This window comes from Balaenoptera musculus, chromosome 11 (assembly GCF_009873245.2).
Source record: "Balaenoptera musculus isolate JJ_BM4_2016_0621 chromosome 11, mBalMus1.pri.v3, whole genome shotgun sequence".
NCBI classification, from domain to species: Eukaryota; Metazoa; Chordata; class Mammalia; order Artiodactyla; family Balaenopteridae; genus Balaenoptera; species Balaenoptera musculus.
The window spans coordinates 33,027,223-33,040,151 of NC_045795.1; the positions used below are offsets into that span (position 1 = coordinate 33,027,223).

A 12,929-nucleotide genomic window follows, 5' to 3' on the forward strand; every position below is an offset into this window, starting at 1 on the left:
CAAGGTGGACTTGCATCAACTTGATCTCCTGCTCATTTACACTAGTTCAGAGGTTTGAAGGCTTAGGTCGTAGGGAAAAGACCCATAATGGACTGGCCAAGCTTTAGAACACTGTCCACGCTAATAAACTAAGAACTTTTACACGTTAACAAAAACCTCCACACTGTCCATGCCCACACACCATACCAAAGGGCTCTGTCCACAGCCCCACTGTTGGCAAAACCCGAGTTTGCCCCTCACAATGACTCCCACCTTACCCCCAGCTAATTTGACCAGGGCCAGCACCTGACCCCAAGCTATTAGGCCCATAGTCCATTTGATGACACATGACATGATTTAGCCCCGGAAAATGAGGGGACCAAATCCAATTCCCACATTTGAGAGTATGAATGGAGAAACTTGGTGAGCCAAAGGCAGCAAGCAGAATTCTGAGGGAGCACCAACTATTTGTAAGCAGAGAAAGCCCATCAATAAAGAGACCATGTTTGGCCTTAGGGGTGGAGAGGGCATCCAGTCCCTAAGGCTGCTTTGAGCCCACTTTTCCAATTGCAGGAGCAGTTCAGGCCATACATGTCTTTAAAAATAAAAAATAAACTCCTTTTCTTGCAGGAGCATGGGGAAATGGGGATCTCTATGCCTCACATCCAAAAGAGACTACTAAGAGTTCTACTTAGTAGAACTGGACCTTATTACAAAGTCAGCACCAGGGGTGCTGCAGGGGTGGAAAAGGCACTGAACTAGGATTTTGAAGATGGTTATTGGTTCAGCTGTAACTAACTCACCCATATGACTTTGAATGAGTCATTTCATCTCTGAGCCTCAGTTTCCTCACCTATTAAATTAGGACAAGATGCACGTCTTCTTGTGAGGATCAGATTAGGTGACATAGGGAAAAGTTATTTGCAAGCTGTAAGGTCACCATCACTGGCAGCTGCAGAACCCTCACCCAGATAAGGCTGCTCAAGGGGGCAGAGGCGGGCCGAGGAGCCATCCCAGAGGAGAGACTGATGCTTCAAAAGCAGCAACAGAGTTGGAGAGCTATAGGAAAACTCCACTGGCTAAGAGAGACTAGCCAACTCTGAATGTCACAATTGACAGCGGGAGCCTGATTCTGAAAAGGACACTGGGCAGCCTGCCAAGGCTACTGTTGTTATAGCTATCACCATTTAAGTACTAACTCAGGTTGTTTCTCCAGGGCAAGATGAGGTAACAGATCCCGAGTCATGGACCACCTGGCCAGGGAATCTTAAACAGAGACACTGTGACTCCCAAAACTACAATTCAGAAATGTCACAAGGTGATTAATCCCAGTCTCTTTGATCTTCTCCTTTAAAAAACAAACAAAAACCCCCTAACTCAAACACCAAGTTGGAGTGGATCTGAGGCTTGTCTCCTACTCCCTTGCTTGGCGCCCTGTGATAAATCCTTACTCGGCTACGAACTCCCGCTGTCAGTTTGGCTTTCTGCGAGCCACGGGCACACAAGCCCTTTGCTCCGTTATAATAGGAAAAAAAATCAACCATTCATCCACTGCTCAGAGATAACCAGTGTCAATATATTACTTATATTTTTTCCAAGCATGTGTTTGTTGTGTTTGCCTCCAACAAAACAGGAACCGCAAAGGACAAACACGATTTGAAAAGGAAAGCGCTGACAGAACTCGGTAACCAGACACGAGCTGAAACTATATTACAGGACGGCGTAGGGGTCAGGTTGCGACCGGAAGGAGGCCGGCTACATTCACAGTCCCACCCTCAGAGAGCGTGGAATCGCGTCTCTATGGTTGTTCCGGTGCCGGAACACAAAGGATACACTCTCTCCTTTTGCAGAACTCTATGGTCAGAGGACTCCTCCGTGACCCCGGAAGCGATCCCGGGAAGCGGGAACGGCAAGATGGCGGTGCGAGCGGCGTTTGGGCCACTGGGACGGCGTCTCTGGCAGGTACGGGGTGCGCTGGGGGGACTAGGCGGCCCAACAAGGACGGTAACCATTACGTCTGGCTGCCACCTGTCATTTTTTTTAAAAGGAATTCCTTTATTTTTATTATTTATTTATTTATTTATTTTTAGCTGTGTTGGGTCTTCGTTTCTGTGCAAGGGCTTTCTCTAGTTGCGGCAAGCGGGGGCCACTCTTAATCACGGTGCGCGGGCCTCTCACTATCGCGGCCTCTGTTGTTGCGGAGCACAGGCTCCAGATGAGCAGGCTCAGTAGTTGTGGCTCACGGGCCCAGTTGCTCCCGCGTCATGTGGGATCTTCCCAGACCAGGGCTCGAACCCGCCTCCCCTGCATTGGCAAGCCGACTCTCAACCACTGCGCCACCAGGGACGCCCTGTCATTCTTAACATCTGGAGCGTTCCGCGATATTTATTACTCACGGTCCGTTGTTTGCAGGAAGGTGGCGAGAAAAGGGCTGATTTTATCTCGAATTATCTCATAGGATAAAACATAAGTTAATGAGTCAGGGCAAAGACAGGAACTAGAAAAATCGTAGACTGTCAGGCCTGGAAAGGATATTGAACAGCGCACGTTCCAGACCCCGCCTTTCACGTTTGCGAAATAAACTGAGGCTCAGAGAAGTCAAGAAGGTTCACCTCGCGAAAATTAGGTGGCACGAGATCTTAGACGCTTCCCACGGAACCAGATTGAGATACCTTCTGGATACCCGGGTTTCTGAGATTTAGATGAGAATCGCTGAAGTCAGAGGAGTGGGTTAGATATCCTCTGCTCGGTTCTTTGGAGAAAAAGCAAAAATTTAAGCGGCGGTTCTTAAGTTATTTGGCCTCAGCACCCCTTTCTTTACACTCTAAAAATGGTTGAGGACTCCGAAGAGCTTTGGGTTTTGTGGGTTTTAGCTATCGATTTTTAGCTTATTAGAAAATACAACCGAGAATCTTAAAAATGCTTGTTCATTTAAAAATAACACTAATAAACTCATTACATGTTAACATAATTAACGTTTTTATGGAAAACAACTATATTTTCCCAAACAAATTGAGAGAGAAGTGTAGCAATGTTTTATGTTTTTGCAAATCTCTTTAACGTCTGGCTTAATAGAAGACAGCTTGACTCTCATAGCTGCTTCTGCAATCTGTTGCTATATCACACGTCCTGCAGCCTCTGGAAAACTTCACTGTACACTGGTGAGAGAATAGAGTGGGAAAGTTGCAAATTACATCTTACTGTTATTATGAAAATAAGTTTAGTCTCCCGGGCCCCTTCTGAAGGTGTCTCAGGAGCCCCTCAGAAGTCCTTAGACCACACTTTGAGAACCACCGTTATTAAATCAGGCGCTGTTAGAGGTTGAAATTTTGAACTATTTTAAGACCCACTTACCCAGAACAGGCTCCACCCCCTCAAAAAAAAGAAAGAAAAGAAAAGGAAGGAAAGCTTAAGAACTTCTTAAGGTTAGTTTGCGGGTGTAACAGCACTTTAGGCTCCAACTTTTTAAAAGCAGGGGGTTTATACTGGGAAAAGATGCCTGGGAAGTGTCATATTCCTTAGACCTGTGGGCTTTCTACACAACTGGATTGTGGGGTTAGGGATATAAATGTGGGGAGGGAATTTTCTCTGTGATTATGTGTGGAAAATGGCACGTACCTCTTACTACCTTGTATTGTGCTTGATTTCCTTTCTTCTTTTTGCTTTTCTCCCTTGATCCAAGAGAGGCTGAAAGTTTTGATTTGCCTCCATCTTGGGTGAAGAGTGGAAGAAGGATAATTAGCTAAGAATAGGTTTTTTTTTTTTTTTAACATAGGTGACCCTCTGCTGTTCTAATTAAGTTTCATTTGTACTAAACTGTTATTCTCATCTTTAAAGTATTTTTCAGGATCCTGTTGAGCTTCCAGTTTCTCAGGTTACACTTTTAAATCTTGGGAAAGCTTAAGAAAAAAACAGGTGGCAAATGTGTATTACATACAGTACCATAGGTTTCCTACAACAAGAAATTTTGTTCCACCAGGGGGAGCTGACAGTAAGGATTTGGAAACGCTGTATTGTTGCAGTATGAGGCACAGTAGGGGTATATAAGATGGGTGTAAATTCCAATGTGTATTTCAACTTACTTATAAAATTAGACGTTTATAAGCTAGTTGTCTCAGCCAAGCCAAGAAATAAATATGCTGGAAAAGGTGTATGAAAGCTTCAAAGAAGGGTACTTTAGAATTCTTATTCCAGCTCCATAAATTAAATTATAAAGACGCTTTTTTTTAATGCTCAAAAATATTTAAGTAAAAGAAGTATTATGTTGAAATATATTTAATCTGTAAAAAAAAAAATGGGAAAATGAAGTCACATGTTTTCTTCCTTGATGTCTGCATATTTAATTCATAGCTGTTAATGTGAGAATTGTTTTTTAAAAAAGTTCTTGTTCCTGGGCTTCCCTGGTGGTGCAGTGGTTAAGAATCTGCCTGCCAGTGCAGGGGACACGAGTTCCAGCCCTGGTCTGGGAAGATCCCACATGCCCCGCAGCAGCTAAGCCCATGTGCCACAACTACTGAGCCTGCGCTCTAGAGCCCGCGAGCCACAACTACTGAGCCCGCGTGCCTAGAGCCCGTGCTCCACAACAAGAGGAGCCACCACAATGAGAAGCCCGCGCACCGCAACAAAGAGTAGCCCCCGCTCGCTGCAACTAGAGAAAGCCCGCACGCAGCAACGAAGACCCAACGCAGCCAAAAATAAATAAATTAAATAAATTAAAAAAAAAAAAAGTTCTTGCTCCTGAGCTATAAAAAATACAGTCTCTAGTATTTTGAGAGTCCTTTTTGATTATCAACTCTACCACTGTCCTCTTTTTTTTAAATGAAATCTAATTTGGCAATTTAGTTACCCCAATATCTTCATCTAAAATAATGAGATAGCCTGTTATTTGAAGCATCCTGCACCTTTTGGTTTTTAATGGAAACTATGAATGGTTTGGGAATTGATTTTAATTCTAACACACATCCCCCTCTTTTTAAGGGTTCGAGGAATTTTTCTGTATGCAGTTCCAGGAGCAGTACAGCCAAAAATGGTGGCCTTCTTCTGTAAGTATATAATTGGATGTGCTAAATTGAATAAGAAAATGGGCACTTGTGCTGTTTTACTTAGGTTTCTCTTTGTTTCCGCACATAGCAGCACCAATATGAAGTGGGTACAGTTTTCAAACCTACACGTTGATGTTCCCAAGGATTTGACCAAGCCTACGGTATGCACTCCCTATTTCTTGGCATAAGAAGCTACATTAGCAGTAAATTTTCCTCATTATTTCATTTGGGGCTGTTTCCCAAACACTTTATGAATAAAAAAATTTGTTCTGGAATACTGGCAGGTGCACAGTGCACCTGAGGAAAGTATTCGCTGATGTCCCTGAGTGCTTATGGTCACTTTCAGGCTATTAAGGTAAGAGCTAATCGAATAAAGTATTTACCCCAAATAACTGTGGGAATGAATAGTCTTTTGGTTTTAGCTCAGCATAGTGTATGGAGTTGTCATAATTAATGATGCTGAATACTTGGTATTATATTATGGAATTTTTTTTTTTTTTTTGTAGACTTCAAGTCTTTATTGAACAGTGAACAGTGCTTTATTGTGAGAGAGCATTATCACAAGTAGAGAAAATCCAGGAGCAGCTGTGTTACCTTGTTTCCTTTAAGTGAAAGCCATGATTTCATCAACCCAGTTTTTGTATTTTTTGTAGTTTTTTTAAATCCTAAAACTACAAACTATAATTTGTAGTTTTTTAAATTCCAAATGCTTCCAGCCCCACCCCTCAAAAATAATCCCCTTTAACAGTTTGGTACGTATCCTTCTAGACCTTTGTCTGTATATAATCATCTGTGCACACCATGAGCACCAAAATGGAATTGTGTTATACCTAATGGCCTGCTGGTTCAGTGTTTTCACTTCATAGCATATATAAACCCCGGGTCTCCAGGTCAGATGTCTGCGTAGGCCAGGCCTGTAAGGAACGGTAACAGGGTGGGCACAGTGGCAGGCTGTACCCTTTATAAGCAAGACAGCTGCTGCTTACTGTAGCCAGTTGTTGCCATGTGGGAAATTAGACCTAGTGATGTCAGATTGTCTGAATTTTCCAAACTAAATGAAATTCAAATATTTGTGCAAAATCTTTTGATTTTTAATATTTGTAACAGATTCAGAATTATCTTTAAAACCCTGTAGAGACAAGTCATTATACATTTTAGGGCTATATTCCCCTTCTCTTGTCCCTCAACTTAAGAGATAGGATATCAGTATATTCTCTTCTTCCAACAACCCTATTTGGGGTAATTGAGAGTGAATATCTAGCTTCCTGGTTAGTAAGTAGATCTCCTTTCAAGGGCAAAGTAATTTAACCCTGAAACATTGGATTAGTAATACAAATTACTGGTTTGATGGATGACTGAAGTGAAGGTAATTCACCTCTTGGAAGAAAGTCAGAAATGTCAAACCCATCATTTCTAAGATCTTTAAGTATTAGGGTGGAAGAGGTAGAAGTTATTTGTACAGTCAGTGTCATGACATTTTAGTTAGAAATGAGTAATTTTTCTATTAGAGCGGGCAAAATAAACATGGACAAACCTAACAAAAAGAATATGAATAGAAATAGCTCGCCTTTGTTTAACAATGTTTTATAACTTATAATCACTTAAATCCGTGCTCTCTTATTTGTTCCCAACAGAAATGCCATGAGCTGTAGCACAAGTATTGTCCTATTTATATGTGAGAAAACTTAAGTTCAGTGAGATTATATTACTTGCCCGTTGTTATTCAGCTTTAAGTGGCAGAGTTTAATTCTCAATCCAGGTCTTCTGACCAGGCTACTTTTATTAACAGAACCCCAAATCCTTTTCTGTTGTATATTTGGGGTTTAATAACTATTAAGCTCGAAGTTTCCATTGGTGATTTTGTAGGTTGCTTGAAAATCCTTTTGATTCAAACTGTATTTTAACTGATTCTTAAGGGTCATTGTGGAGTCTGAATGTGGTTGTATCTAGATATTTAAGCTGTGTTAAGATGTTACTCAGCATTTTTCTCCCCACTTATTAGTAAACTCTGAAGTTGTTCAGGTGAGGGTAATACGTTAAATTTTCCAATTGTAAATATTAGAGGAACCATGACTGAAGCTTTTCTTTTTGATTTTAAAATTGCAGATAACCGTTTCTGATGAACCAGACACGTTATATAAGCGCCTATCAGTTTTAGTAAAAGGCCATGATAAGGCTGTATTGGACAGTTACGAATATTTTGCGGTGCTTGCTGCTAAAGAACTTGGTATCTCTGTTAAAGTGTAAGTATGATCTTTCTTAATCTGACCTGTTAGCTGCTATAACACAATCAGTCAAAAATGCTGCCAGTCCCAGCTAGGTCTGAGCTCTTAAAATGGGATAGAAACTCATGATGGGGAGAGATTAGGTTTGTTATATTATTCTAAGCAGGATCATCCTTTCCTGTCTACCAGAATTTTTAAATACTAGAATGAGTGAACAAGGAAAATGAAGGAATCCTTTCTCTAGAAATTGCATAGACTTAGGAGGCCCAAGAAGCCCTCGTGTCTGGGATCTCCATGGGGCAGGGAGGTGGATTAGGTGAACAAGCAATTCTTTCAGGCCTCTTGGATTTGGTATCTTTGCTATTATATTCATTGTTTCAAAACTGCCTTAAGAAACACCATTCACCCAATACTTTCATGCATGAGCAAGGCGAGCTTCGTATGGCCTTGAAGTCACTGCAAGGTCAAGTATAACCACCTCCTGTGTTTTGTCACCTGCTCTTTCTGATGTTCAACGAGGCCCATATGGAGCTTTGCCAGTCTTGCTTTCTAGCAAAACTGAAGGAACTCACACATTTCCCGTAACAGACCATGGTTTTGTGCTTTTCACTGTATCTGTAATACACGGCAGACAGTACAACCATGTCCAGCACACGGTGCTGCTCCTCACAGTTCATATGTTTGGTCAGTGCGAGACCTCAAGGGTGTGAAAGCCGGAGGCATGTGTGTGTGCACTTGCATGCCAAGGCTTGTTTTTGGGTCAATGGCAAATGTTCCTGTTGCTGTCTGCAGGTTTATTTTAGCCGGAGCTTCATGACAGCAGTTGTTAGAGATGACAGTCTTGACAAATGGAAGTCTGTAAAATGGTAGTTAACGCCTATAATTGGGCGTGAGCCTGACCTGCAAAATCGTGGAATCATGCTTTGATATCAGTGACTCAGGTTTTAACATCACTTAGCTTAAGTATGTTGCTTCGCCCATTAATTTTCCAGACATGAACCTCCAAGGAAAATAGAGCGATTTACTCTTCTCAAATCAGTGCATATTTTCAAGAAGCACAGGGTTCAGTATGAAATGAGAACACTTTACAGATGTTTAGAGGTGAGTTTATTTCAGACATTCAGGCATTTTTTTGAAATGCCCCAAATTTCACACTAGCACATCATAACTTTCCTTTAACGTTGCCCAGTAGACTTCCTTTCAGTCAGCCCATGCCAGATGGTGGTAGAGAAGGTAAGTGTCTTTTTGTGTTTATAGAAGCAGCATGATAGGAAAATCAAAGTCAAGTAAAGCCATCCTTCAGAGTAGTTCATACTTTAACTCAGTAGTGCACATTATGTTGACTAATTTTTATACAGTAAGCTAGCATTGGAATAATTTTGCTTATATTTCAGAAATTCTAGCTACGTTTTCACACAGCTCTAATAATTCTTCTCACGGGCTCACTGAATTCTCCATGTCCATGATGGGCAGCATTAAGGTTTTTCATTCGTCGATTATCATTCATTTGTGCAGCCACCCAGGTCAGCACAGTCTTGTGGTTAAGGGAAAGCATGGGCTTTGGAGTTGGACAGCCAGGTCCAAGTACTGGCATTTACTAGCTGTGTGACCTGTGCCTCAAGTCCTTCATCTTTAAGTTGGAAATAATAACAGTACCAATTTCATACAGTTAGTGTGAGGATTAAATGAGATATTTATCTAAAGCACTTAGAATATTTCATCTTATAGTAAATGATTGGTAAATGTTACTAAAACAAGTGCTTGTGCATGTTTTATATGAGAAGCTCTGTACTAGGCATTGAGAGTACAAATATTAAGACATAGTCCTACCCTTAAATGAAAAAGAAAAATCCAAAATTTTATCCACCTTGCCATGGAACACACAAAATCTTATACTAACTCTATTTTATAATTTAGTCTTTTGTTTCCTTTTGTTTTGAGTTGTTTTGTGAAACTTTTACACTGTTTTGATACCATGCTTGCCAGCTGGGTTCCATGGAGCCCTGGCTTTAAGGCATTTGGGAGGAAAGGGGACATTGCGGCTCTGCTCCCCTCGTTCAGTTCAACCAGAGGATCTGCACTTTTTTCCTTTTAAATTGGGATTCTGTAAGATTTCACAGATGAAGAAAAGACTCTACTGCTTTTACCAGAAAAAAAAAAAAAAAACCCTCAAAATTTCTGCTTTAACCAGCATAGCATGAATCAATTTCATGTTTGAAATTTTAGTTAGAACATCTCACTGGGAGTACAGCAGATGTCTACTTGGAATATATTCAGCGAAACTTACCTGAAGGAGTTGCCATGGAAGTTACAAAGGTATGACTTGAATTTCTGCCTCTGTTGGAGGGAGATGTGTATTGTTGTATTGATACATTGCCACCTGATTCCAGCCCACTGGGCGGAGGGGAGGACCTGGAGGCAGAGTTGCCACAGTGGTTGGGGGTCTACACCTGCTGTGCAGGGCGCGGCTCAACAGAATGCTGCCGCCACAGCCCATGTCCTCCTGGAGCCACCTCTGACGCCTCCCTCCCTCTTAGCAGTTGTCTAGACTCGGGTTCCACGTTGATTGGTGGTCCCTGGAGATCACTGAGGAGCAAATAGATTATGTATGTGAGAGTGTTAATCTACCATCGAGTTTTCTTTTCTCTGTTTCAAAGCCCTACAACAAGATGAGAGGGTAAAAGAAAAAAGTCAAGAGGACTTGAGGGAACAGAATGAATAAATTCAATTTGTGGCTGAAGAGTTAAGTCCACATTATATTATAATTTTGTTTTTCTCTCTTTAGACAAAATTAGAACAGTTACCAGAACACATCAAGAAGCCAATCTGGGAAACAATACCAGAGGAAGAAGAAAGTAAGTCATAAAGTCTCAGCGTGACCACCTGTGCTGGGATGTGAAGTGAGCATGTCAAGTGGAGGGAGTCTCCAGGGAAGACAGTTTCAAGTCACCGTGACTGCTCTCCTGAGGCCGCATGGCTTGATCAGTAGAAAACAGGGATTGGAAGTTTACGATACACCAGACTATTGTGCAGGAACCACTTTATCTATTCTTTCATACATGTCATTGTTTCAGTTCGGATTTTAACAAATGTGAGCAAACCATTTGGACCACTCTGTACCAAAACAGCCAAATTCATATTTTGTTATTCCACTGTTGTTCAATTATTAGTTTGTACTGATTGTGATTTGTATCATTTCATTCATCTACAAGTGACTGTTTCAAATATTCCTCACACACATTTCTTTCTTTTGAGGGACCTAGAAGGAAACTTTGGTTAATTTAACACTGAGCAGTTAAAGTTTTTGATATTTACCTTAGTGCAGGCTGGCATATGCTAGTTTGGGGGTGGTGACCTCCAGGTTTTACCTCATGTAAGCATTACATTCTTGAAAATTGATATACTTTATAGCAGATCAAGCACATTTGTGGCATGCGCTGAACTCTTCTGTAGCCCGAACCTTTTCAGGGCTGCCTAGAAGGGTCACTATAACGGAATTTGAGCTCTCAAGAAATTACTGTATCGTTTCATTCATCCTGTAATGCATTTATTCAATAAGCTTTTCTTTTGTTGACTTTGCACCCAGCACTGTAGTAAATACCAAAAATTGAATAGCAATAACAGCTTTCAAAAATTGTACAAGGCACAAATAAATACTTTTCCTTATTAAGTTCCATGCTGATAAGACCTCTTTCTTTTGGTGAATAGCACTCTTTTTGTTTGGGGATGTCTAATTTTCCATAAAATTAAATAGTAGTTAAAGCTCTGAAAGAGGCAAGATGACAGTGGGCTGAGGCTGTTGGTGTATCAACCCCAAGGGAGTGATACGTTTCCTGTTTACAGCAGAATCCGGCCCATGTCTTTTGTGGTTTCCTTCACATCGTTGGGGTAGTTATGACTTCTCAGTTTTCCACCCTTAAACTGGAGTCCCTGTTCTCTTTTCCCGACGTGCTATCAGGTACGAGTGTTCTGAATGCACACTGCTCATGTATCAGACTTACATTACTGTCATTAACATGAAAAGAATTACAGCCTTGTGCCCCATGACCTCATTCTTTTTGCAGCTCAGTTGTCAACTGTGTCATTCACAAATGCCTAAAGCATGTTTATCCCAGGTATAAGCCTCAGGATTAAGAACTAGTCAGTAAAACAAGAGCAGTATAATAGTAACTGTATCTAGCAAAGCAGCCATTGTGACTCATTTTCATTTTGAAAGAAATAATTCTTTAAAAATAAATGTAGACCCACATCTAATCCTTTTTTGTGCTTTCTTTACAGACAGTATCAATCACTTTATTATAATAGGATGACTTCTGCATACTTGCCTCCAGTGGCTCTCTTTTAAAGGTGTACATCCACTTCCAGCTGTTTTCAGACTAAAGTAGCCTCTAAACCAGATTATTTAGCACTTCAAATTATATATTAAAATCTTGTTTTAAGATAAATACAGAGATAAACTACACACACAACAAAAATTAATGGTATTTCCTTGACATAAGTACTTGGCATATTTGAAGCCCACTTGATATAAACTAGGTAATTTCTTTATTCTGATAGACTGAGAAGGGTCTTTTTGTTTGTTTTTAATTGGGTCTCCTGAGTAAAATGTATGTTCTGAAAATTAGAATTAATGCCCAAGTCTCAACTTTCTGTTCATGGTGGTGACGGGAGGTAGTGAGAAAAGTAGACCTGATTTCGGGATGGACCAGAAGGCAGGTAGGAACTGAGACGGTTTTTTATTGAGGTGAAGCCCTGAGTTCATTGTTATTTTCTCTGATCTGAAGTATAGTTTCTTTTCATATTAAATAAAATAGTGTTAAGGTCTGTTTTAAATTATTGGTAGACTCTACAGATTAAACTCGTTCAGTGCCTAGTTTTGATGCTTTCAAAGAGAATTACTTATATGTCCTTTGGCCACTTAGATATGCCACAGTAAATACATAAAGCAATTATTTTAAATCAGTCTCTTTTTGTAACATTTCTGTTTGTCAGCTACCCTTCCTCCTTTCTTACACTATTAAATTAGCTTTACTGCAACATTCATGAGTAGCCGAGTAGAGAAAACAGGCCTGAGTCAGATAAGAGTTCAAACCCACTAACTGCTATAAACTTAGGCAAGGTGTTTAACCCTCTCAGAGCCTCAGTTTACTCATTAGTAAAATGTAGGAAATAAAACTTATGAAGGTTGGAGTATTGAATTAGGTAACTTGTAAAGCACCTCACACAGTACCAGGCAGATAATAGACATTCAATAAATACCAGCTATGTGAATGAAGAATATCACCTGCCGTATCAGTGAACAAACGATGTTGCAGCCATCAAACCATCACATTACAGCCGCCCTGACGGTGCACCCTGAGGAGACTCAGGATGAGAAGCACAGGATACTGCCCCCAGATAGCTGAGGTGCATATCAAAGGAATGATTTCAGTGAGCCCAGACTTGCATCTCCCCATACTTAGAAAAGTGCAGAATTCCTTAACTCGAGACGCCTGGTTTTCTTTAATTAATGGTAATCTTTTGATGTTCCGAATACCTGGTCTTTATTGCAAAAACCTCTGTATATCCTGGCTCTCCCCCTTGCCTCTTCGGAGCAGTCTCTCAGAGTTATCTGAGGTGCTGTGTCCCGAGCTTAAGTCCTCAGTTTTGTCCGCTAAACAAAACATAACTCTCGACTTTTAGA

The 12,929-nt window shown here is 40.8% G+C and overlaps 1 protein-coding gene across 2 annotated transcripts; it reads left to right on the forward strand.

Annotated features, from left to right (window-relative positions):
* The first annotated feature begins 1,855 nt into the window (after positions 1 to 1,855).
* Positions 1,856 to 12,196, forward strand: MRPS10 (mitochondrial ribosomal protein S10). 2 transcript variants are annotated; one of them, XM_036869426.1, is made up of 7 exons: positions 1,856 to 1,941; positions 4,957 to 5,021; positions 5,110 to 5,182; positions 7,128 to 7,264; positions 8,239 to 8,347; positions 9,473 to 9,562; positions 10,032 to 12,196. In XM_036869426.1, the coding sequence occupies exons 1-7, from the start codon at positions 1,894 to 1,896 to the stop codon at positions 10,110 to 10,112; spliced, it is 603 nt and encodes a 200-aa protein (XP_036725321.1). In that variant the 5' UTR covers positions 1,856 to 1,893; the 3' UTR covers positions 10,113 to 12,196. The 2 variants fall into 2 exon arrangements, with proteins under 2 accessions (XP_036725321.1, XP_036725322.1); XM_036869427.1 differs by having other exon boundaries at positions 5,113 to 5,182.
* Positions 12,197 to 12,929: the final 733 nt, after the last annotated feature.

What these genes read in the sequence shown, in the direction of transcription:
- MRPS10 (XM_036869426.1), top strand. Translation starts at nt 1,894, where the DNA reads ATGGCGGTGCGAGCGGCGTTTGGGCCACTGGGACGGCGTCTCTGGCAG. An exon ending in AAAAATGGTGGCCTTCTTCT is followed by an intron (nt 5,022 to 5,109) that starts GTAAGTATATAA and finishes TTCCGCACATAG; the next exon opens with CAGCACCAATATGAAGTGGG. An exon ending in AGGATTTGACCAAGCCTACG is followed by an intron (nt 5,183 to 7,127) that starts GTATGCACTCCC and finishes TTAAAATTGCAG; the next exon opens with ATAACCGTTTCTGATGAACC.